Consider the following 24,228-nt stretch of genomic DNA (forward strand, 5'->3'; position numbering starts at 1 on the left):
TGACATTCTTTACAGTCAAAAATTCAGTATTTACTGTACATTACTGCCTTCTATTGAAGTCACTCTGGGTTTTTTTCTAAAGATACTGGCATGGACCCTACAGCAGGTACTCAATATCTCATAGGAGAGTATTTTATTTATTTACAAAAGGCATACTTATCGTTTACTACAGCACCAAAAACCTCAGCTCCATGTTCTCCTCAAAAAGCTTGGTGCTATGAGATCCTCAGGGTGATCTTGAGGACTACTTCAAGCCAATTACGAGCACAGCTGTAGTTAATGCCTATTCCCCTTCATCCAGCATTTCCAAATTCAGTAGTCAATTTAAGCCTTTGCACATTAGCAAGACTCTCCCTTATGAAACAGCCAATCCTGTTTATATTACAGGAGATGAAAGCCAGATAACTGAGTATTATGTTCTCAATTCCTGCTAATACAGATACTGCCAGTATCTCCACAGACAGAATTCAAATGCTGCCTTTTAAGGAAATAAACCCCATGTTCGCATATATTGTTCTGTAGTTGCCATGCCAAAACTGCCTGCACCAGATTAAGTCTCACTATGACATAGAGGCAGTATTAAGAATTACTATCATTCTTCATCTGTCTGATTATGGAAATAATTTACCTATCTTTGTGGCTGAAGCAGAAACTTACAGGACCTTCCTGTGGTCTTTGAAAGGAAATACATGCCTGTAAGAGCAAATGATGAGGCGAGAGATGTAAACAAAAAAAAAAAAGTATTTATGCTTCTCATAAATCAACCATCCTATGATACTTCAGAAGAAAAAAGGTAGCTTGGAACACAAGCAATACATCATTCTTAAATTGCTGCCCTGCAAGAGAAAGAAAACTCTTTGAACTCTGCTACTACCCCCTCTTGCCCCGTGCTTCTCCCCTGAAACAGCCCTGTTGAAACTGGCTCCAAACAGCTACTCGCAACTGCTTTCCTCCATTGCAATCAACTACCAGTTATGAAGCTGTACCTTACAAGAACTTTTTGCACTAAGGAGTCACAAGATTTCCCAGCTCTTGCCACATTCATATTTCATTCACACCTGCACACACACTCCAGGAGCATTTCCTTGACTCATTCTGTGTGACCCAGACACACAAGAAGTAAACTCCTACCTGTTATTGCCCATAGTAACAGGCAGAAACCACCAAGTCCAAATGCCATGCTGCACCAGGAAGGCAGTGACGATGGCTTTTTCAACCAGCTGCGTGGAAATTACAGGTCTTAACGTCGGTTTCCTCTAATATTGTTTACCTTGCTGTGGCCATGAAGCACTGCAAGAGATAGCACAGGAAAAAATAGGTCAGATGTGAGCAGTAATTAGAATGTCACAGTAAAAGCCAATGGACAGGTTAAATGCAGGCTTTATTATTACTTCCTGACTTCTGGATGGATGACACAGTAGGTCGGGCAAGCTGAAGAGCTTTGGGCCAACAAAGATACAGAACAAATTACCTACCTGGAAATTGCGTTCTCTGGAGATACAGAGATGTCCCTGAAAGATTTGCACGCTTGGACTCCTATACCTCAAAACTCAAAAATATTCGGTTATCCAGACCGTGGTTTTGGTCTGAGTTTAAACAGAAACTAGCAGGTACCCTTATCTGAGGAATCACAGACAGTATCGTCCGTGCTAAAATCCATGCAGTGTTAAGTCAGCTCTTGAGGCAGCCCTCAAGCTATTCTCTCCCAGCTATCAAGGTAATGCAAGCAGACACTTCTCCACAATTTTTAGGGAGACATTCCTTGCCAGGACACTAAATTCTCCAAATAAGGCAGCTTAAGCAACAAATAGGTCTACTAAGGAATGAATAGCTCAAAGCAACATTACCCATGCAAGGGAAAAAAGTTAGTTTAGGCAAGCTCCCAACTCCAGCCACATAATGGATCCTAAGCAGATGCTTAACCAAAAAACGCTTCTGTAAACAAAAATACAGGCAGTGCTTTTTTTGGAGAACAGCCGTTCTTAAAGCAGAGTATCCTAATCAATTCCCTTTGATGTTCATTATGTGACTTGGTAAAGGTAGTGATTTTCATATTTCAGCTGCCTATATCTACATAAGATAGAAATGTTGCTAACTGGCTGCTCTTGGCAGATTTCTTTACCACACATAACTTTATATTATGAAACACCATCTTGCTTTCTTCCTTTGCAAAAGTAAGAAGGAAGTTACTTAGACATGCTACTCTTGCTAAGGCCGACTGAACTAGCACAAAAACCCTAGCAGCTCAGCAGCTGGACTTCTGCTGTCTGAGAAGGATCTTTTATAGATGGCATGTCTATAAAGCACGGAAGTAACTGGACCTTGGTCTGTGGTCTGCAACTTGGGCTTTTGTGACTGACCAATAAACCCCTACAACGGAAGGAGGCTCACAGGCAAGGATGGGCAAGGGCAACGTGCCCAGGGACCTCAGGGAATAAGGTAGGGTGTGACTGACCACAGCTTTCACAAAGCAAGTCATGTATTTATCTCAACACAAAGGGGATCAGAGGCTGGCCTTTGTATTAGGTGATAGGTTCGTTAAACACCCATCAACAGCTGAGTGGATCAACTGATGGTGTAAATGTTTCTCCCATTTAGTTCATTAGAGTGGTGAATGTCTCCCTGAGCTAGCCAGACCAGCATGAGGGAAGTGATTACGTGGCTCTGCCCAATACAGAGTATAAAAACCCAACAACTAACAAAAGAATTTTGAAGAGAGCAACGGGCTTGAGCTGGCTTCAACCCACACACTCCTTCCCAGCGACAGAGGATGCCCAGTGTTGTGACATGTTTTGCCAAGTGTAACATACATTTGTATTGTGATTTCAGAATATTTTGTACTGCTCCGCTAAATCAGAAATCCCGTGTCACATCGAGTATCTCCAAATAAGTAAATCTCATATTAAACATTATACCATACGCACATGGAATATCTAAAGGAACGTGGTCAGAGAGTAATGGACCCCGGCAACTTCTCAACTCTGCTCAAGACGTAAGCAAAACAACCACAAAACATCACTAAAAGCAAGGGGAAATCAAAGAAAATCATTAGATTTAAAAACGAGTCCCAGGTACAAAATGATAAGGCTTTGGGCAAGCTCCCTGCAAAACCAGGAAAGGCTATTATTAACTTTCCAAAAGCCTGACACTTGGTTTAAAAATATAACTTGACTTGTTGATGTTGGATAGAACAAAGGTCACAAAATAGTCCCCTTCCTAAGGCAGCTGCAAAGCGGCCAGAACACTGAAGAGTAAGCTGTTCTCCCAATTTATTCATATGCTGCACCATTAGAAAAATAATCCCTGATCGCAAAAAGTAACTGTCACCAAAAAAACCCCAAACACACTGCACAACACCATTACACTGTTTCTAGTACAACACTATTTTGATATCTGCAGTTAGATGTTCTCTCAGGAAGGAATTCCTGACACAACACACATAGCTGTGCTCCTCTGTAGTGAATAGGACTAATTTAGTAAGGCTTTACCTTACAAAAAGCAACAGGCTGTCTGGATGCTTTCAGGTACTATATCTATGATACAAACTCTTCAGCAACAGGGCCACTTTTCACTGTCTTGCAGTCCCCAACTGCTCTTCTGTCCTTCCATCAGCTATAAAGTTAATCTGGTTTTGTAACAGACAGAGACCAAAAGTTCTTATTTTTTTAAGCCAAGTCATTCAAAACGTCCCGTTTGGAATGCAGCTGCTGAGCCCCGGGCAGTGCCAGGGTACAGTATCATCAGCAATTGATCAGAAATGAGCACTTCGGCATAGGAAGAGTATTTAAGTCAGTCCAGAAGGTCCCACAACTTGGAGCACTGTTTTTTTCATCTCACTGAAAAGGTGATGCAAATGAAATTGTTTCATTTTGCACTGAAATGAACTATGCAGACTCCCACAATTAATCCACAGAATGGTTGAGGTTGGAATGGACTTCTGGAGGTCACCTTGTCTACCCCTCCTGCTCAAGCAAGTTCAACCTGGAACAGGCTGCCATGGACCATGTCCAGACAGATGTAAATATCTCCAAGGATGGAGACTCCTCAACTTCCCTAGGCAACCTGTGTCAATACTTGCTCACCCTCACAGTGAGAAAGTGTTTCTTGATGTTCAAAGGGAACCTCCTGTATTTCAGTTTGTGCCTGGTGCCTGCTGACCTGTCACTGGGCACCACCTGGCTTAATCTTCTTTACACCCTGCCTCCAGGTATTTGTATATACTGGAGTTCCCTCCAAGCCTTCTCTAGGCTGAACAGCCCCAGCTCTCTCAGCCTTTCCTCATAGGAGAGATGGTCCAGTCCCTTAATCACCTCCAATGGACTCTCTTCCGTAGCTCCGTATTTGTTCTGTACTGGAAAGCCCAGAACTGGACACAGTACCCAAGGTGTGCCTCACCAAGGTTGAGTAGAGGAAAAGCATCCCCTCCACTTTCCTTTAGGAGCAATGCTCCTCCTAATGCAGCCCAGGATACCATTAGCCTTCTCTGCCTCGGGGCCACAGTGCTGTCTCACGGTCAACTTGGTGTCCACCAGGACCCCTATGCCCTTTTCTGCCAATATGCTTTACAGCTGGGTGGTCCCCATGGAGTTGTTCTCCCCATGGGCACTTCCACTTGCTGTCAGTCCATTTCTCCAGCCTGTCGCGGTCCCTCTACATGGTAGCATGACCCTCTGGCCTACCCACCACTCCTTCCAGTTTTGTGTCATCAGCAAACTTGCTGAGAGTACACTCTGCCCTATCGTCAGGGGAGGCTTAGATTGGATATTAGGAAACATTTTTTCACTGAAAGGGTTATTAAACATTGGAATAGGCTGCCCAGGGAGATGGTGGATTCACCATCCCTGGAGGTGTTTAAAAAAAGGGTAGATGGGGCACTTAGGGACATGGTTTAGAAGTGGCTTTTGTCAGGGTAGGTTAAAGGTTGGACTCGATGATCTTAAAGGTCCCTTCCAACCTCAGCAATTCTATGATTCTATGATTCTGTTGTCCAGATCATTAATAAAGATGTTAAACAGGACTGGATCCAGTACTGACCCTTGGGGTATACCTCTAGTTACTGTCCTCCAACTAGACTACGTGCCACTGACCATCACATTCAGGCACAGCCATTCAGACAGTTTTCAATCCACCTCACTGTCTGCTTATCCAGCCCACACTTCAACAGCTTCTCTGGAAGGATGTTACGGGAGACACTGTCAAAAGCCTTACTGAAGTCAAGGTAGGCAATACCCACTGTTCTCCCCTGTCCCCAAGACAGACTTCTATAATGAAATAACTAAGAGGTTGGTCAAGCATAACTTTCCCTTGGTGAATCTACTCTGGCTCTCAGCTATGCAGGCAGTGACCTCCAGTTGAAAACAGATGATTTCTTAAGCCCTTCCAGCTGAACCCACTAGCATACTGGGTTCAGCCCATGCTGATTACTTGCACATTTATTCTAATGCACTACTCAAGTGATTATTTTTATTTAGGGTTTTATTTCAGAACAATCAAACTAAAACAGAGAGCCATACAGACCACACAATTTTTATAAACTTCACCTTTCAACAGATTTTTGAATGTTTCTGTTGCTTTTGAGAATGAGAACAGAGGAACGTAGATAGGATGGTCAACCTAATAAATACTTCCTACTATTAACATGTCTACCCCAAATACCTTTAGCTGACTGAGGGGGAGTTAAGATATTATTATGGTAAGACCGTAATTTCACACACAGCATTTCTCCTGTTTCTATAGAAATCTGCCTCGGCTTGGAAAAGTTGTTAGCCACCAAAAATTGTGATTTGCAGAACAGCTTATTACTGAAACTCAAGGTTTCTGAGATATTGTGCGTTTGCTGTAACCTTCACTCATTCCCAGAAGCAGTCAAATGGACCAGACGCCTAAGAGAGACTTTCAGTGCTTTAGCCTAAGGAAAAACACATCAGACTTGGTATCAGAACATCACGAGGTCAAAATTAACCCCGATTAGAAGGCAGAAAAATAATTTTGTTTATTTTATAGGCCTTTTTACTCTGGAAGGCCAACTTTACTATCTCACTGCTACTAAAAGGAGACAAGTAGCAGCTTCTATATCCTACAGAAGAGTTGACTGAGGCATCCACATGATTACTTCTAGCAACACTAAAAAAACAAACACAGAGAGACCGTGAAAGATCTGCTGTAGATTTTTGCCACATTACTTGTCCAAAGTTCAGAAACACAGGTACTTGTAGCAAATAGTTGTGGGGGGTTTTTTTTGGTTTTGTTTTAATTTATAGTACAAAAATATGAGTTACCAAAGCTACAAAATGCCAGACTTTGGACTGCATGCACAATCTTCATTGAATCCTTACAGGACACATCAAGTGAGGATACAGTGAATGCACAAAACCAGCACTGTGTCCTCCCGTGCTTCTTTGTGGCTACACATCTATTGATGTTTAATTTCCACAAAATAAAAGAGCTTGTGGTCACTGCAAAACTAGCTTGTATTTCCTGATAGTAGGATCAAGCTCAGACACAAAGCACATGCAGAATTCAGTGCATAGCTTCTGATCCACAGATAAGAACATAACTATGAGAAATGGCATGCTTTCTTAAACAGTTAAGACAGTAAATGTTGCTGCAGTCTATGCATGCAATGCTCCTCATCTTCCCCACGATACTGTACTGTTCCCACAAATGCAAGCTGCATCACACAAACACAAGAGACATTAAAATTTAAGAAGGCAGCCAGCCATGAGATTTCAGCAATTAAAAATAACAGGCCGCAAGATTAATTTTCTAGCTGAATCTCTATCCTTCACTGACATCACAAAGTCTGTTATTTTTCTAACAATATGAGCAGACAGCACTGCTGGTAATGACTTTGGAATTTCTTGGCTCTTAACAATTCAAGTCTGACTTGCACTCTTAGGTAGATGATGGATGGCAGCCTTGAGGAGCGTACAGGCAGGTATGGTAGAAATATATATACATTATATTGTCTTACTCTGAAAGCCATGTTTTTCTGTTCCAGCTGGCAACTTTTGGCAGTGCTCTAGCCAACAGGAGAAGGGGGAATTCTGAACTGATCCCTCAACACAAGCGTGTTGACTTTACAATCTCTTAAACACGATGTGGTTGCTGATCAGGACCACAACATCTTTTGGGAGATAACACACAAAGTACAACAGCTTTCTAAGGAAAAGGAATTGCCTGTATTGTCCTCCCCTACTCCACTCCAGATTTCACTCTGCATTTTAGTTCACCTGGACTTTAATGGACTCAAGTAATTTTCTCCCTTAGAGAGAGAAAGGGGTCAGCCAAGCAGAACTACATTGCCACCTCCTACACATAATTAGGCCAGGGCTATAACAGTAAGAACATGTACAGACTGAATTACCTGTACCTGGGAATACATTCAAATGCTAGAGCAGCAGACAGCAAATACAGCATTAAAGCAGTATGCTGGTGCCCTACGAAAGGACGTGCAGCACTAGGAGTTCTAACATTAACAGGTATTGTATGAACACACATGATCAAAACAGCCACAGGTCAGGCTTCTAAATAAAGGTGATAACTTTCAAGCCCTTCCACAGATGTGGAAGATATCATGGATATATGATCTGGATGAGGGGACTGAGTGCACCCTCAGTAAATTTGCAGATGACACCAAGCGAAGTGGGAGTGTTGATCTGCTTGAGGGCAGGTTGGCTCTACAGAGGGACCTGGACAGGCTGGATCGATGGGCCAGGGCCAGCTGTATGAGGTTTAATAAGGCCAAGTGCCGAGTCCTGCATTTCAGTCACAACAACCCCAAGCAACGCTACAGGCTGGGGGAAGAGTGGCTGGAAAGCTGACCAGCAGAAAAGGTCCTGGACGTGCTGGTGGATGGCCAGCTTAACATGAGCCAGCAGTGTGCCCAGGTGGCCAAGACGGCCAACAGCATTCTGGCTTGTATCAGGAATAGCATGGCCAGCAGGAGCAGGGAAGTGGTCATGCCTCTGTACTCGGCACTGGTGAGGCCTCACCTCGAGTGCTGTGTTCAGTTCTGGGCCCCGCTGTACAAGAGGGACACTGAAGTGCTGGAGCAGGTCCAGAGGAGAGCTACCAGGCTGGTGAGGGGTCTGGAGACCAGGTCATATAAGGAGAGGCTGAGGGAGCTGGGCATGTTTAGCTTGGAGAAGAGGAGGCTGAGGGGAGACCTCATTGCCCTCTACAACTACCTGAAAGGAGGTTGTAGAGAGCTGGGTGTTGGCCTCTTCTCCCAGGTGAATAATGACAGGACCAGAGGAAATGGTCTGAAGCTGCGGCAGGGGAGGTTTAGGTTAGATATTAGGAAGAATTACTTTACTGAAAGAGTGGTCAGGCACTGGAACAGCCTGCCCAGGGAGGTGGTTGAGTCATCATCCCTAGAGGTATTTAAGAAACGTCTAGATTTGGCACTGCAGGGCATGCTCTAGTGACAGAGATTGTAGGGGGGTTTTTTTGTGTGTGTATGGTTGGACTCGATGATCCCAAAGGTCCTTTCCAACCATGAAGATTCTAGGATTCTATGGAGTCACCAATGCCTGTGATCTGTGCAAAGTCACCTTCCTCTCTCACACAACTTTCTAACGATAGGTACCTATACTTGAAAACAAAACCACAAGTACTGATGGAAAGTTATTTCGGCTACAGGATATAGCTATAATTGCAAACATCTCTGCTTTATTCAGAGGGGCTCCCACAGGTCTTGTTGAAGGCTGGCATTAGATTGGCATTACATCCAAACTCTAAATCAATTTCCTCGGCCAAGTTCAGGGCACAAAGAGCAAGTTAATGATGCTAAAACAACAAACTGAATTGCTAAGAATACCCTGCCATGTTACACTGGATGGACTACATGCTCCACTAGCTCCACTGGCACCTACAGCTCTGTCAACTGCTAAGTGACACCAACTGAACAAATTAAAACAAAACAGCAGTGCTTCATGGAAAGAGTAATTTTATTCTATGAGATTTAAGTAGCCTTTATTACAACTGCTGTGGAGAGAGCAAACAACAGTGGAAATCCTAAAGGTGAGACACTCAGCAGGGGTATATGGTGTCAAGAATTATTACAGGGAAGAAAAAAAAATATTGAAAACACACCAACGAGTGGTGGAACTGCTCTGCTGAGAAATTAAAACACTATTATTAGTGTCAGGATTTACCACATATTATGGCATACAATAATAAGCAGAAAAAGGTCAGAATAATTCAGGATTGTTACTATTACATTTGCAGATCCTAAGGGAACCGGCAGATGAAGTTGCTAAGCCGCTTTCCATTATATTTGAAAAGCTGTGGCAGTCTGGGGAAGTTCCCAGTGACTGGAAAAGGGGAAACGTAACCCCCATTTTCAAAAAGGGAAAAAAGGAAGACTCGGGGAACTACAGGCCAGTCAGTCTCACCTCTGTGTCCAGCAAGATCATGAAGCAGATTCTCCTGGAAACTATGCTAAGGCACATGGAAAAGGAGGAGATGATTGTTGACAGCCAACATGGCTTCACTAAGGGTAAATCGTGCCTGACAAATGTGGTAGTCTTCTACAATGGCATTATAGCGTTGGTGGACAAGGGAAGAGCAACTGACATCATCTACCCAGACTTGTGCAAGGCATTTGACACTGTCCCACACAACATCCTTGACTCTAAATTGGAGAGACACAGATTTGACAGATGGACAACTTGGTGGATACGGAATTGGCTAGATAGCCACACTCAAAGAGTTGCGGTCAATGGCTTGATGTCCAAGTGGAGACCAGTGACAAGTGGCATTCCTCAGGGGTTGGTACTGGTGCTACTTAACATCTTTGTCGGTGACATGGACAGTGGGATTGAGTGCACCCTCAGCAAGTTTGCCAATGACACCAAGCTGTGTGGAGGGGTCAACATGCTGGAGGGAAGGGATGCCATCCAGAGGAACCTGAACAGGTTTGAGAAGTGAGCCCATGCAAATCTCATGAAGTTCAACAAGGTCAAGTGCAAGGTCCTTCACATGGGTCAGGGCAATCCCAAGCACAAATACAGGCTGGGTGGAGAATGGATTGAGAACAGCCCTGAGAAGGACTTGGGGATGTTGGCTGATGAGAAGCTCAACAGGACCCAGCAATGTGCACTAGCAGCCCAGAAAGCCAACTGCATCCTGGGCTGCACCAAAAGAAGTGTGGCCAGCAGGTCAAGGGAGATGATTCTCCCCCTCTGCTCTGTTGACCCCACCTGGAATACTGCCTCCAGCTTTGGGGCCCTCAACACAAGAAGGACATGGACCTGTTGGACCAGGTCCAGAGGAGGTCCACGAAGAGGATCAGAGGGATGGAACACATCTCCTGTGAAGACAGGCTGAGAGAGTTGGGGCTGTTCAGCCTGGAGAAGAGAAGGCTCCAGGAAGACCTTATAGCAGCCTTCCAGTCTCCGAAGGGGGTCTACAAGAAAGCTGGAGAGGGACTTTTTACAAAGGCATGTAGTGATAGGACAAGGGGTAATGGCTTCAAACTGAAGGAGGGCAGGTTTAGGTTATGTATCAGGAAGAAATTTTTCACTATGAGGGTGGTGAGGCACTGGAACAGGTTGCCCAGGGAAGCTGTCAATGCCCCATCCCTGGAAGCGTTCAAGGCCAGGCCGGATGGGGCTTTGAGCAACTTGATCTAGTAGGAGGTGTCCCTGGCCATGGCAGGGGGGTTGGAACTAGATGATCTTTAAGGCCCCTTCCTACCTAAACCATTCCATGAATCTATGATCTGTATAGCCCTGAGGTCAGCCAGACCAGCAGGGGAGGGGGCACCCACTAATCAAAAACTAAGCTCATTAAGAGCTAGTAGTGCAGAGTTGAGATTGTTAAACATCTGAGAGCCCTGTACTCCCCACTGACAGGCCAGGGAAATAGAAGTATCTCCCCTCAGAAGAGAGGCAAACTATTGGACACTTACTCTAATACAACATACTCTGGTTTCCATATGTTTTCCCTTTTCACAAGAACACTGCCTCACTTATCAATTCTCTCTGCAGTGAAAATTAAGTGAGACCTGGAAAGGGAGAACTTGAAGGAACAAGATGTTGTCTTGCCCCTTCCAGGGCCCAGGGGCAAGACAAACCATCCTTACATCCCCCTTTGGATTTTTATCTAATCTGTTGTAAGCCTCTCATGAAGGGTATTTCTCTACCTAACAGGAAAACAGACCACCAAAGAAAACCATTCAATGGGTGTACAGAATATTATTTTTGATCTTTGGATAGAAAAAAAAGAGATTTAGCAGACTGCCTGGAAGAAGGAGACATAGACACACAGAAAAGGTGGTACGAATATTTTTCAAGCTTAAAGTTGTTACTGTCCATCAGTTGACTGAAGGCAGGTGTGACAAAGTTGTGTGGTCTCCATCCACTCCCTAGTTCAAGCATCATTATGACAGAAAGCAATAACTACAGCAAGTCGCACTGCACAGTGAGCTCCAACCAGATACTGAGACATCCTTTTGCAGCAGAGGCATAACTTGCAGGTGAGAGCTGATGCTTCTGGAGAAACTTAAGCAAATCATAAGGAGAGTTAAATGGAAGATACTCACATAGATAGTTTAAGCTGGACCACATAAGTGCACAGAACATAAGAATTTATTTATTTTGCACTTGTTCGAGGTCAAAAATGACTACACCAAAACTACAATAAAAGCTTTGCTATTAGCCCTGGGTTAAGAATATTTTTTTCCGCTTATGACTATAAGCCCTCAAAAATAAAAAGGAACTATTAATTGATTCAAATCATCCTTGTTGTTCTTTGGATTCTGACAATTTTTTCCTTAAGTGCCATTCCCTGTACTACAGTAATTCTTGAAAAAGTCTAAACCTTCAGTAGAAAAAAGAAACAAAAAAAATCTCTTTCTCATTGCTGCAGAGATAGAAAGCCCTAAAATTTGAAACCACAAGATTCACAGTCTTTCACAGGTTGTAAAGACTAAATACTGGTGGGTTTTTTTGGTTTTTTTTGTTTTTTTTTTTTTTTTTTTTTTTTTTTTTTTTAAGAAAAACTTCATGGGACAAAGTCGTGACTCTGTTTAAGTCAGTGTCAGGATTTTGGAGATCTCATTTTATGATAGGTGAACCCTTGAAATTGTTAATACTGCTATTTAATATATACTTACTATATATACTGCTAATACTTAAAAAAAGATCAACTCTTGTAACTTGATCTCTGCCTAAGCATCAAAGCTACTATTTGCAGACCCAGAGGACCCAAGTTTGTAAATATACTAAGCAGGAACCCTGGACACAGACCTCGGAAGTGCTGAATGCAGAGATGTTCACAGTTCAAATGAAACTGCAGACACTTGCTATCTCCAAAGCGTAGAGGTTAGCTGCCACATGGAACACGAGGTTGTCTTGAAACAACAAAAGTTTACCACTTCAGCCAAAGCAGTATCAGCTACAGAAAGGGCAGCATAAGCTTTGGTGTTATTTATTGTCCAGTACTATTTGAACTGTTGCAATTTAATAACCTACTATATTTTACTTCAACATTATAGTACTCACAATGCAAATATTGTGGAGGAAGACAATGCAAAACTACTACATTACAATTTAAGTTTTACTGCAAGATTTCTAAGGAACCCACTTCACTTAAAATGGAAAGCAAACTTTCTGTTTATGGCCTTCAGGTGATTGATATTACCTTCATTAATTAACAATACACCATACAGTAGAAGAAAGAACAGTCGGACACTTGAAGTCAAACAGATGTCCCAGGATTTTAGGTAATATTTTTGTATTAAAAGACTATGGTGTTATAAAGCCAGACACAGAAGTTACGTAAGTGCATCTGATTTATGATAGCCTTGAAGGGCTGTTCACAGATTGATTGGCAGATACTGGCTCAAGCAATGTTAAGTATTAACGTCAACAAAGCCAATTGACCATTTTTGAGATCAGAGTACCAAACATCCAGCCACTGCCTGAGATACAGTCACATGTGCTGCACGAAGAAATCTTGCATGAGGTGGCACAGGTACAACAGTGGATAGCCAGAAAAGCCAAAATCTTGCAAGTGAAGTACATAAAGACTCTCTCCATTTGTGTCTTGCTATTTTATCACCTTCAAGAAAAGGCTCCTAATGCAGTTGGATGCTATACATCCATTTGTAGATTTGAAGTCTTGTGTGCTGCTGTAAAAGCAGAGAAAAGAGTAAATTTTCTAGGCTAAGAAAAGGGAGGAGGGGAAGTCTTTTCACCCACATGACCATGCCAAGCTTTATGTCCATTGTTGGTCTGGTCTCCTGCAGAAAAAAAGCTTACCCAACTGCTGTGTAAATAGATCCCTTTTTTACTTACAGTACCCCTGCCCAGGGAAGTGGTGCAATCGTCATCCCTGGAGGTATTTAAAAGACGGGCAGACGTAGTGCTTAGCAATATGGTTTAGTGATGGTTTTTGTCAGTGTTAGGTTGATGGATGGACTCGATGATCTGAAAGGTCCCTTCCAACCTAGACAATTCTATGATTCTGTAACTGATTTCAAGCAGAGAAGCACTGATTACCAGCTGTAAAAAAACAGCTAAGTCACAGAAGGCAAAACTGCAATTTGGACTTCTACAGGCCCACCGCAAAAAACATGTCATCCAATGTCCATAATTGAAAATGGTAGCTCACGTGTCACATGGTCAGTGCAGCCTGTGGAAAGAGGGTACTTCATGGAAAAAAAAAAAATTAATAAATTAATATAGAGACACATGCAAAGACAATGGAAAAATCCTTGTTTGATCTCCAGACGCAAATTCACAGAAATCTTCATAAACTCGGCTGTTCAGAAAACTACTTGCTTTTTATAAACAAATAAGCATATGTGTGCACACACAGTCCCCTAAGATGCAAACCTCTGGAGCCCCACCTCAGATAACTGGGAACATTTTATTTCTTCAAAATCTATCTATATTTAGCCAGTGGAACTCCTTGTAACACGCTGAAGAGTTAATAACTGTACAGAGAGCAGATTTATCAAGGAAAATGCATTGGGACAGGAAAAAAGACCACTAAACTGCCTCTTCATCAAGGTTAACTAGCTGAAAACTGGCATCAGGCTAACTGCATTCATATCACCTCCAACTGGATTTGACTGGATTCCTTATTTGCTCAGTACAAAGTCACATCATCCTGAAAAATACTCAACAGTCATATCCTGGTACCATTCAGAAGGAGATTAGGTACTTAAATGGAAAAGCAACTGTATCTGCAGCTGAATTAGATTATAAATTTGTGCAGAAAGACACTTTGTGACAGAAATTGAAAGCTAACTGCCTGACAGTAGGAAGGATTTCTCCCTGTGGGTACGATATCCATTACAGTGGTTCTGTGCTTCCTCTACAGCATTAAAATTGGAGACTGCTGGATATACAGCACTTGATCACAACTCCACCTTTAATCGCCAATTTCCTACTAAGGATATATATACATTTAGGACCACTATCAAAACTAGCAAACATAAAGCATCACCACATGCCTTCTTAAAGGAAAGATCTATAAGCCACATCCATACAACCAATATGTGAAGAAGCCCATAGCAAGCCTACTTCACGCAATAACACTGAAGGTTCAGGTAGAAAGGTTCTGAGGGGTTCCACCTGAAACAGATACCGCGTCTGCGCATGTGGGGGGAGAGAGGGACTCAGCCGTTTTTACGGCATTCCAGATGGACTTTTCACTAGCAGATTCAGAAACCTGTCCATGGAAACTCACCCATCTCTACACCACTGAAATAAGCAGCCTGCTCAGACAGCATCCAAAACCAACACAGTGAGAGGTCAGCAGTATGCAAAGCTGAACTAAACTACAGCATCTCCACGTCACCAAAACTTCTTCACTCCATGCAGCGGTTCATTAGAACTGACAGAACAGCAGCTCACTGATAGGCAACTAGTGAAGATGTAACATTCATATTTGCATGTGTTTTCTGTGGAACATGAAGTTTTCAGAAGGTAGCAGAAGTGCACCTCCAGCCCTCCATCACAGTACTAAAGGAAAAGGTGTGGAAAGACTAAACTGGGCAAGCATTCCCAGAGCACAGCCTCCTCTGCAGACCATGACCATAACTCCAATTAGCTTCAATAATGTAAAATCCAGGCTATGCTGCGTTTTGCATTGCCTTGTGCTTAAGGGAAAAGCATGAGCCCATGAAGCTTGCACACATATACCCTCTTCCTCTCGCAATCTGATGTGTAACATGCTGAGTCGCTCAAACCCCATCATCCAAGTTACCAAAATGAGTATGGGCAGCATCACCTATCAACTTTGTACTATGCCAGGTTTTTAACAATTCAGATTTGGCTCAAGACAATGCCTAATTGTGAAATATCAACTGCAACAATCAGCCTTGCCTAACACAAGGAGCAGATAATTAAACAAACATCTATTAGAGTTGCGTGGCTGAGGATCAGTCACCTACTACAAGATATTGTAAAGGCAAAGGCAGATACAAAACCTACTCCAAAGAGTTTAAAAGCCAGCATATCCTATATCAGCTCCACTATCTCCTTATGCAGTTAGTATAGGAATGTGAGATTGCTCCTGCAGCACAAACAGATAGTGAGGAACAGAGGGCAAAACAGTTTGTGCTTCATTTTGTTCCCTCAATTATCTGACTATTCATAGGTTATGCATGATAGACTCCTGAAGGGGGTCTGGCAAATGATGGAACTGTCTTCTGGTTTTGTATAGCAATTGCAATGTAGATAGTGCCCAAAACTGCAGTAACATGGAAATCACACATAGTATTTTCTTCTATTTAAGCTTTGCTCTTCTGCTTAGAATGCAATCTGACAAAGCATCTCACATACTACACAGTAACATCATGCTCACCAGTCACACACAAATACATGTTCAGGCTGTAACAAACACACACACTGACAGAAGACTGGAAAGCAACTTGGCAAGAGTAATCATTGTTTGGATATGTAAATATCTATGTATATATACACACACACAGAGAGCACAACGTAAAGCTATGGCTTCTGAGCTCGGATCAGATACACGCACATTTAAGAAACACCCCATCAAAGGTGTCTGATCCATCATACGCAAGAGCATATTTTTATACCTGCACAGAAATAAACCTATCTACAAATTAAATACCAGAACATACACACGCTGCGCCAGGGCAGTCCACTGATGCTTCTCCCCACGCGCCGGCCTCGCAGGCTGCAGACACGCACATTTTGCCACACACGGACGTGGGAGGGAGACACAACTCCCCGAAGGCCGGACCATGGCTACCGCTCACGTCCCGTTAAGCATCTCATCTCGACGCCCACAGCCGTGCCACCCCGCTCCTTCCCCCGGAGCCTGCGGGGCGGCCCCGGGATGCGCTTCCCCGCGGACCCCAGCCCCTCGCCGGGGAGTTACTCCCTGACGCCCCCCCCCCACCGCGCCCAAGGAGGGGTGCTGGGCACCGCCGACTCCCTTTTCCACCCCCTTCCCCACCAGCATCGGCACCTGCAGCCGCGCCCGGGCCGCGGAGGCCAGCCTACCTGGCGGCGGCGGCGGGCAGCAGCCGGCGGAGACCCCACAGCCCCCTTCCTCCCGCGGCTGGTGGGGGCCGGGAGCCGGCGCGGTGCTGAGGGGAGGCCGGGGACGCTCGGCGGGGCCGGGCCGGGCGGCGGAGTGCCGCCCGCCTCCTCGCCGCTGCTGACTCAGGAGCAGGCGCCGCCCCCTCCGCGCACCTCCCGGGGGCGGCCGCCGTGTTCCGCGCAGGATCGCGCTGCCTAGAGACCCCCCTCCCCTCCCCTCCCCTCCCCTCCCCAACACGCACCGCCCCAGCCCTAAGGCCGCCAAGCCCGCCGCAGCAGAAGGAAGCCGCACCTGCGGGCAGCGGCAGCAACCCTGGGGAAGGGAGGATAGGGGTGGGAAGCGGTTTACCCCCAGGCGGGGACGCGGGGCTCGTCCGACTCCATCCCCAGAGGGAGCGCGGGGGCTTCCTGCCGGCAGCCAGGCCGGGAGGCGCCGCACCTCCATCTTGAGGAGGGGGCGCGAGAGAGAGGCCGGGCGCCGGGGGCAGCAAATGGCGCCGCCCCCCGGCGGGGCTGCGAGTTCGAAATGGCGCCCCCGGCCTTAGCGCCTCTGGGGCCAGTGCCAATCCGTGTCCGTTTGCTCTCCGTCCCCCTCCGCAGCGGAGTCGGGCTGCAGTAGAGCCGTGTTCCCCCCTCTCCCACTGGATTACCCTGAGAGAGGTTTTACCTTTCTAGAGGCCGGACCTCGGTGCTGCTGCTGCTGGAGATAAAGCAGCAGGAGGCTCCCGGGATCTGAAAGGTCTTCAGGTGTTGAACCAACAAGCTTTCGTGAGTAGGTCGCCGAGCCCCCTGCGTGTACCGATGCTGGAAAGGCAGCCGCAGTGTCCCTGTTGTTCCGCCGAGGGGCCTCGGAGGTGGGATCCCACCACCTTTGTGTGCGTGAAGGTCTCCAGACCTTTGCCACCTGCACAGCTTTTGACCGCTCTGTGCCCACGTACGATGTTTTGGGGACACTGTTGTGCCTGGCAGGGATTTCCCACAGTGACTGTCTGCCCGGTGATGGCAGCAGGAGGCTAGCATCCGTCCAGCATGAGCTGGGCTGAGGGGCAAGCCCCCCAGCCTACACGTCCTCTGTCTACCTTCTGACTCTTCCCTTTCCAGTTTTCTGGAAAACATTGGGCTAGGGACCCGATGCTGCTCAGCTGGCAAAGCCCCCCCATCCTAAAGACAAGTATCTCTGTCTGAATCCTCTGTAAGAGTACCCATGGGTTATTCGTCACAGTTTTTCAATAAAATATTCAGCATTTCTGTATCTTTGACTTTGCTCCGTCGTAGTTCTTGCCTCGTTCACATTTTCTGCTGAGGGTCTCTGTCATGTTTGCAGTCAGAGCATACAGAAATGGTTCATTCGTTTCTTTTGTTTTTACAATTGCAAGCCAAAATAATTGGCCTATTTCCATTTGGAAAGAGCTATTTTTCTACTCAACACCAAAGTCCATATGCCATGGAGAAGTGGTTTAAGTTTGTCCATCTTAGCAATGTTTTATGCAAGCCATTTCATATTCAAGTGAAATAAAATGCACAGAGCTGTGAATTTCAAATTTTAATTGCAAAGGTTTCATGCTGCTTTGCGCCAGTCTGTCAAGGTCCCAAATTCTCTGTTCCACCTGCTAGTCATGCGAGTGTATTGCCAAGTTGTGCTTCGTCTTTAATGAATTGCCAACGCTTGACTCAGGGTAAATGGTATTTTGCAGGTGCTACAGAATGTTGATAAAAAAAGTGTTCTAAAGGTGTAAAAATGTCATCTCTCAAGCATACAACTGCTTTTACCTCCTCTTTTTATCTCCTCTTCTGACTCCCACCTTACCAAATTTTTACCGATGGTCTGTAGGACATTTCAGCAACTTAAATCTTCCTTGGTACAGGGAGCCCGTAACTCACGTGCTTGCTCTGTAAAGCAAGGAATTAAATCTCTGAACTGTAATAGTGGATTGCTTGTCAGTACATATGAAGGAGCCTAAAGGAATTGACTGTTGACATTTTTTAATTTTTTTTTTTCTCTGTTGTTATGCCAGTTTTGATTCTTCAGTTTCTGTGATTTACAGGTGTTGGATGTTTCGGCCAGATTATGGAGACTGAACTCTGCTTAGTTGAAGTAAAAAGGACCACGTGAATTCCTAAGAATTATTCTAATAACAACACAAAAGGATCAATGAGAAGACTGCTATATTTTTTCCAATGTTGGCCAAGGCTACTTGACATTGAAGAGGAAGTGTGTGCAGGGAGAGGAAGCATGGCAATCTTTCCATTTCTCATGCCTTGCAGCCTTCCTGCCAGCACGGAGGGTTGATGGACTCACCCAGCGGGAGAAGAGGACTGCCTTCCAGTGCTCTGCATGTTCTGTGATCCTAATTTTACAGACTGTAAAAGCACCAGATATAGTGACACAATTTTTTTATTTCTTCTGCAGGAAAGATTATTCACTTGTACGCTCAATGCCAGTGCTTTTTGAATGATATGTGCAGGTATGCAAAAGGGCTCCCTAGCACATCACAGGCATAGGGAGACAAGTCCTCTGTGGTGTCTTGTCAGAAGATACCTCCCACCATCTTAGTGAAAGCAGGGGGAAAAGGATGAGAGCAGTCACTGCCCCGCTGTTCGCTTTCTCTGCATGGGAGCAGCTGGTCCAATGCCCTTGAACTTTCTTGCACGCAGATTGCCTTCTCCCTTGAATGAAGAAGACACAGCTGGTGCTACGCAAACGCAAAGGGATCAGAGCAAGCAGGTCCCATTTGAGAAAGCCAGCAGCAGCACCTGGTGCCTGTTCACAGAATCACAGAATGAGAAAGGTTGGAAGGAACCTCTGGAGATCAGCTAGTCCAACCCCCCTGACAAAGCACGTTCAACTAGAGCAGGTTGCACAGGAACACGTCCAGGCGGGTTTTGAGTGTCTCCAGAGAAGGAGACTCCACCACCTCCTTCGGCAGCCTCTTCCAGTGCTCTGACACCCTCAAAGGAAAGAAGTTCCTCCTCAACTTTACATGGAACTTCCTGTGCTCAAGTCTCTGCCCGTTACCCCTTGTCCTCTCACTGGGCACCACTGAAAAAAGACTGGCCCTAGTCTTTTTCACAGTCTGCAAACTCCAGAAACGCTATGAAATAGTGGAACAGACCGAGAGAGCAGGTTCACTACAGATGGCTGAGACTAAAATGATATTTTCTTGCTGAGCCAATTCTTGCCTTTCATATCATTGATGAACTAACAGGCTTAACCCTCATGAAATAGTAGGCACGGCATGCTGTAATGCTATCTGAAAATCATTAAAACTTCAAAACGTAGCCTTCCAGGTAAATGTTGATCTGGTTACCTCCAGCTGCCTTCCCACAGTAAGTGCATTCACTTGATCAGACAAAAGCCTTGTGAAGCTGTCATCGCCCAGGACAGCTAACTCACTGCCAGCCAGCCAGCGGCCTTTTGGAGTCCAGCTCTGCCACTCTGTAAAAGCACACCACAGTACAAAAAAAGTGGTAACATGACCTTTGTGGAGGTTTTCAAATCACATTGAGCTGATACAGCTGAAAATCATGCCACTCTACTCATCAGAACACACCCATCTGTTTCTGCTTAGTTATTCTCATCTTTATTCTCTCATTGTTGACTATTTCTACTCTTTGCATTGTTTCAACTTCTCAGTTAAGATCTATAGGGCAAGAACTTTTACATTGTACACCGACCATAACAATAGTTATGGTTTTACAGGTGTTGTCATAATACAGGTAATCATGTTTGTATTTTGATCTAGTAATTTTGGATAAGTCTTCTTTGTCCTTGTATCAAATTGACTTCCAAACCTTCATATGATGTGTGATGTTTATGGCTTTAATCTTCCATGTACCTCTGCTTTGTGAAACAGATTTTTGTTAGTTATGGTTTCAGATTACTCCCTATAGTTAAGAGCATAACTGTTCATTAGGTGTATACTTTTAACCATGATAACATGATTTTCTGCTGTTACTGTGGGTTTCCCTCCTTTTTTTTTTAAACCCATCTACTTATTATTTACCTCCACAGATGTTTCACATTTTCTTATTTTGTTCTACGTATATCTCTTCCCTTTTAGCAATTTCAAGCTATTTTGATGTAGAAGTGTTTAAAACTTTGGCTGGATCCTCAGAAGAAGTTGCATTCTCTTGATATCTGAATCAAAGTATTAATAAAATAATGTTTCCGATAGTACAGGATTTCCTCCAGGTCCATTGTTGCCATTGATTATCAATAGGAGAAAATTACAGCATTTTCTTACATTCCTATGTTTGTATAAGTCCTTTGGGATGTATAGATGCCATCATATCATATCACATCACATCATATCACATCATATCACTGAATCACAAAATGAAATCAAATTATAAGTTGTGGCACAAGAAATGTTTTGCTTGGTTTTTACTTTGCTGTTTCTCTCCCTGTAAATATTTATGATGTCTTCTTGCAAGTTTTAGTTGCCATATTCAGCAGCTATTTTACAAATTGATACAAGGGCTCTGACTCTTGATTATCAGCAATTTGGGTACTTATTAAGTGGTTTAAAGTGTATTTAATTAAAGATGTAGTGCTTGCTTAGCATTCAATAGTCAGTAAAATATTTAGCATTTATGCCCTCTTAATTTTATTAAAATATTATCGCTTTTACCGTAGTTCAAGAAGAGTTTTAGAAGCTGTATGCATGATTTCCTCATTCTGGAAGAATGACTAACCACTAATTACACTGAATATCGTCTTCCTCTTGCCTGTCTTTATAATTAGAAAAATGAATTGGCCCTTACAACGTGTTATGGCTTTGCTTGTTCCTAATAAAAATGTTACATCCTCACTCACTCACTATTTCAGAAGTTAAGAAACACTGCCGATCAAAGGAGGGATCAGTTAGCCAATGCTAGAAATGGATCTGCGGTTTAGGCATTGTGCTAAGTCACACACAGGTCTGAACCTTCTTTTGTCTTTTCTTTCTTCCCCAGATTAAAAACCTACCCTACGACACCAGCCATTAGCTTTTTTTATGTCATTCAAAATAGTCCAGAAGGTGCCCACATAAACAAAGGTAACCATTATGCAGGAGGCCACATAAACTGGTGTTTCTTTGACAAAGCACGAGTTTATTTTGTGCCTTCCCTTTCACTAGGATCCTTGGGAATGTTCAACTGCCGTCCCCATGAACCCTTTGGCTGCATCTAGCAGGGAGGGGAAGGAGATGTGAGTGGTAAAAGCAAACCTCATGACGTTTCTTTCCTTTTAGTGAGGAAGACGAGGGCATGCAGCAGATCAGGAGGTGTGGGCACTACTTGCGTGTGCCAGCTTTAGTGGCTTGTGCCGGCATTGTTGCTCACGGCCAGCTGCAGGAGGACAAGGAAAAGTTGCCCCGACAAAGTTACTGATACAGAGAGATAACCTCTCTTGCGGTCTAAAGTCAACAGGTACAGAAGTAACTCCTTGAAAATGCTGGTAAATATGAACTGACATTGTGAGTCTTAACTAGACTGTCTTTTTTTTTGCATCATAAGGCACTGGTGACTTGATATTAGACTCCCAAATTTCATAGTGCTGGTATCATTTAAATCACAGTCCCAGTTCTCGTATCTAGTCAAGGGTTAAAATTAGACTTGAGTATTTGTACAAGTGTTATTTCCACCAGATTCAGTCCAATTCACTTAGCACTGAAATGTTCCCAGTCACTTAAACTGGAGGGAGTAATTTAATTTAACATCAGGTTCATTCCTTGTAAAAACACACATAGGCCAAAGGAGTAGAAAAGGCACATATAAAAGACACAGTATGGCACCAAGGGAAACGCTGGGTGAGGTTAAACCCCAGTTTTGTCTGTCATCATAATTTTCTTGAGAGTCTAAGCAAACAAAAAACCTTTTCAAAACGGAAAGAAAAAACCCACCTACTTTCTCCTGCTGATATGTTTGAGAGCTGTTTCATAAAAAGCAGTATGTTTCTTAGGATTTTATGAGCTTTTAGTTATTTGGGAACATAACTGGATAAATCAAGTGCTGAGTTTTCTGCCTTAGATTTCGCGAGTCTTGAGACTCGTGTTTCAAAGCCAAATGTTACTGCTAAGAAGCTTTTTGGGCATGTTGAGAACAGTTCCTTTGAAATATTATGGCAACATTATTGCAATTGTCATATCACGGTTGCCCTTCAGGAGGCCAAAAATAATGAAGAGCTGTGTTTAGATGTGGCTTTTCTTTATACCTGTGCAGCTTCTTGAGGCCAGGAGGTAAGCAGGGCTCCTGATCTAAGAGGAAGGGCTACTACTTTGCACTGATGGACCCTCTTCTCAATCTGAATACTCTTGGTGGTCTCATGTTGGCACTTACATGCCCTGACCTACTGCAGCGGAGAGGCATGCAGCCCCGTGGCTGTAGGGCACGGGCAACTTATTGCATGAGAACGACGAGCCTCCTGCCCAAGTGACTGTGCCCCTAAGGGCACAACACAGCGCACGGCTCGGCAAGGCCAGGCTGGCAGACCCCAGGCAGTGGGAGGGTTTGTGATGCTGACAAGAGCTGGTGCTCTTTGCCTTCTGATCCCTGTGGCAGTCTTTCCCTCACGTTTTGAAAGTTTGTCGCTGTTGCCTGCAATGGTTGATTCCCATAGTATTGACCAGTCCTTAAAAACAAGTCAGCGGTGGGAACAGAGGAACTAAAGACACTGACATGGTTTACACACGTTTAATTGGAGTAAAATGAGTGGCCCTGCTGTCTTTCTGGTTTCTCAGCTGTCTCCGTGACCTCTGGTCCATGCTGGCAAAGGTACTCAAACAGAAATGGCCCTGCAAGGCCACCCTTCCAAAAAGGAACAGCTGACTGGAATAGAGATAGTAAAGCAGATAGAGATTTTCAAAAAAATAAAGGATGACATCATGGTCCATTTTTATAACCATATCACTGTACTGTTTATAGTTATAGGGAGTGACAGAGGTCCCCGAACAGAAAATCCAAGCTGTTTCCAATTAGCCATGCTGAGCTTCAAGTGTTTTTGTATCTCACAGTGTCATTTTATCTTGAGCAGAATGTTTCATTTAACACTTTTTCTTACTCTCTTGTATGTTGGAGAGCTGCTTGTTGAAATTACGTGTCAAATATTTCTCATATAAGTGCAGTCAAACCAAAGGTTCATCTAGTGCGGTACCCTGTCCCACACCATTGCCAAAAGCAGATGGCTGGGGAAAAGTATAGAATTTACAGCTTTAACACCTGCCCAGCATCTAGCCGTATTTGGCTCAGTGTTCGTGAGCTGATGGTGGTATTTGTGTGCCTGTGTATTTCTAGTCCATGAGTACCCAAGTTCCTTTTGAACCTGTGTTAGCTCTTAGTTTCCGTACCATCCGTTGACAAGAAGATCCACGGCTCTAAATCTTCCAACTCCCACAATCTGGTAGCTGATAGAAAGCACAGCCAGGTTGAATTTTCAAAGAAGTCGCTCAGAAGAGGCACCAGAAAAGCCCGATTTCCTAAACACCCACACTGTGCAGCCTGTGCATCCTGTTCTTGCTTTATACAATTTTCTTCAGTGTTGCTGAAATTCTGCAGTATATTTTCTGTGTTACAAGATCTACGGCATTGTCTCTGCAGCCCCTCTCTGATGCACAGAAGCATGTTTCATGAATCAGAGAGCGGCTCTTCTAGAAAGGTGGTTTCAGCCAGCACTTGAATAACAGGTCACATCAGAACCCTGGACTCCAAAGCTCCCTAA

The 24,228-nt window shown here is 44.2% G+C and overlaps 1 protein-coding gene across 4 annotated transcripts in view; it reads right to left on the minus strand.

The window, feature by feature from the left end:
- The window catches only part of KIAA0319 (KIAA0319 ortholog), a 62,325-nt gene extending 45,338 nt beyond the window's left edge, over positions 1–16,987 (minus strand). For 2 of the 4 annotated variants that reach the window (XM_054192225.1, XM_054192221.1), the window contains exons 1-2: positions 16,491–16,617; positions 1,132–1,290 (exon numbers count right to left, since the gene is read on the minus strand). In XM_054192225.1, coding sequence (XP_054048200.1) covers positions 1,132–1,180 — 49 coding nt within the window. In that variant the 5' untranslated portion in view covers positions 1,181–1,290; positions 16,491–16,617. Of the gene's footprint in view, positions 1–1,131; positions 1,291–1,475; positions 1,751–16,490; positions 16,618–16,878 lie in introns of those variants that run through there. The other 2 variants (XM_054192222.1, XM_054192223.1) reach the window with 2 other exon arrangements.
- Between the last annotated feature and the right edge of the window lie 7,241 nt (positions 16,988–24,228).

Source organism: Rissa tridactyla, chromosome 2, assembly GCF_028500815.1.
Source record: "Rissa tridactyla isolate bRisTri1 chromosome 2, bRisTri1.patW.cur.20221130, whole genome shotgun sequence".
NCBI lineage: Eukaryota > Metazoa > Chordata > Aves > Charadriiformes > Laridae > Rissa > Rissa tridactyla.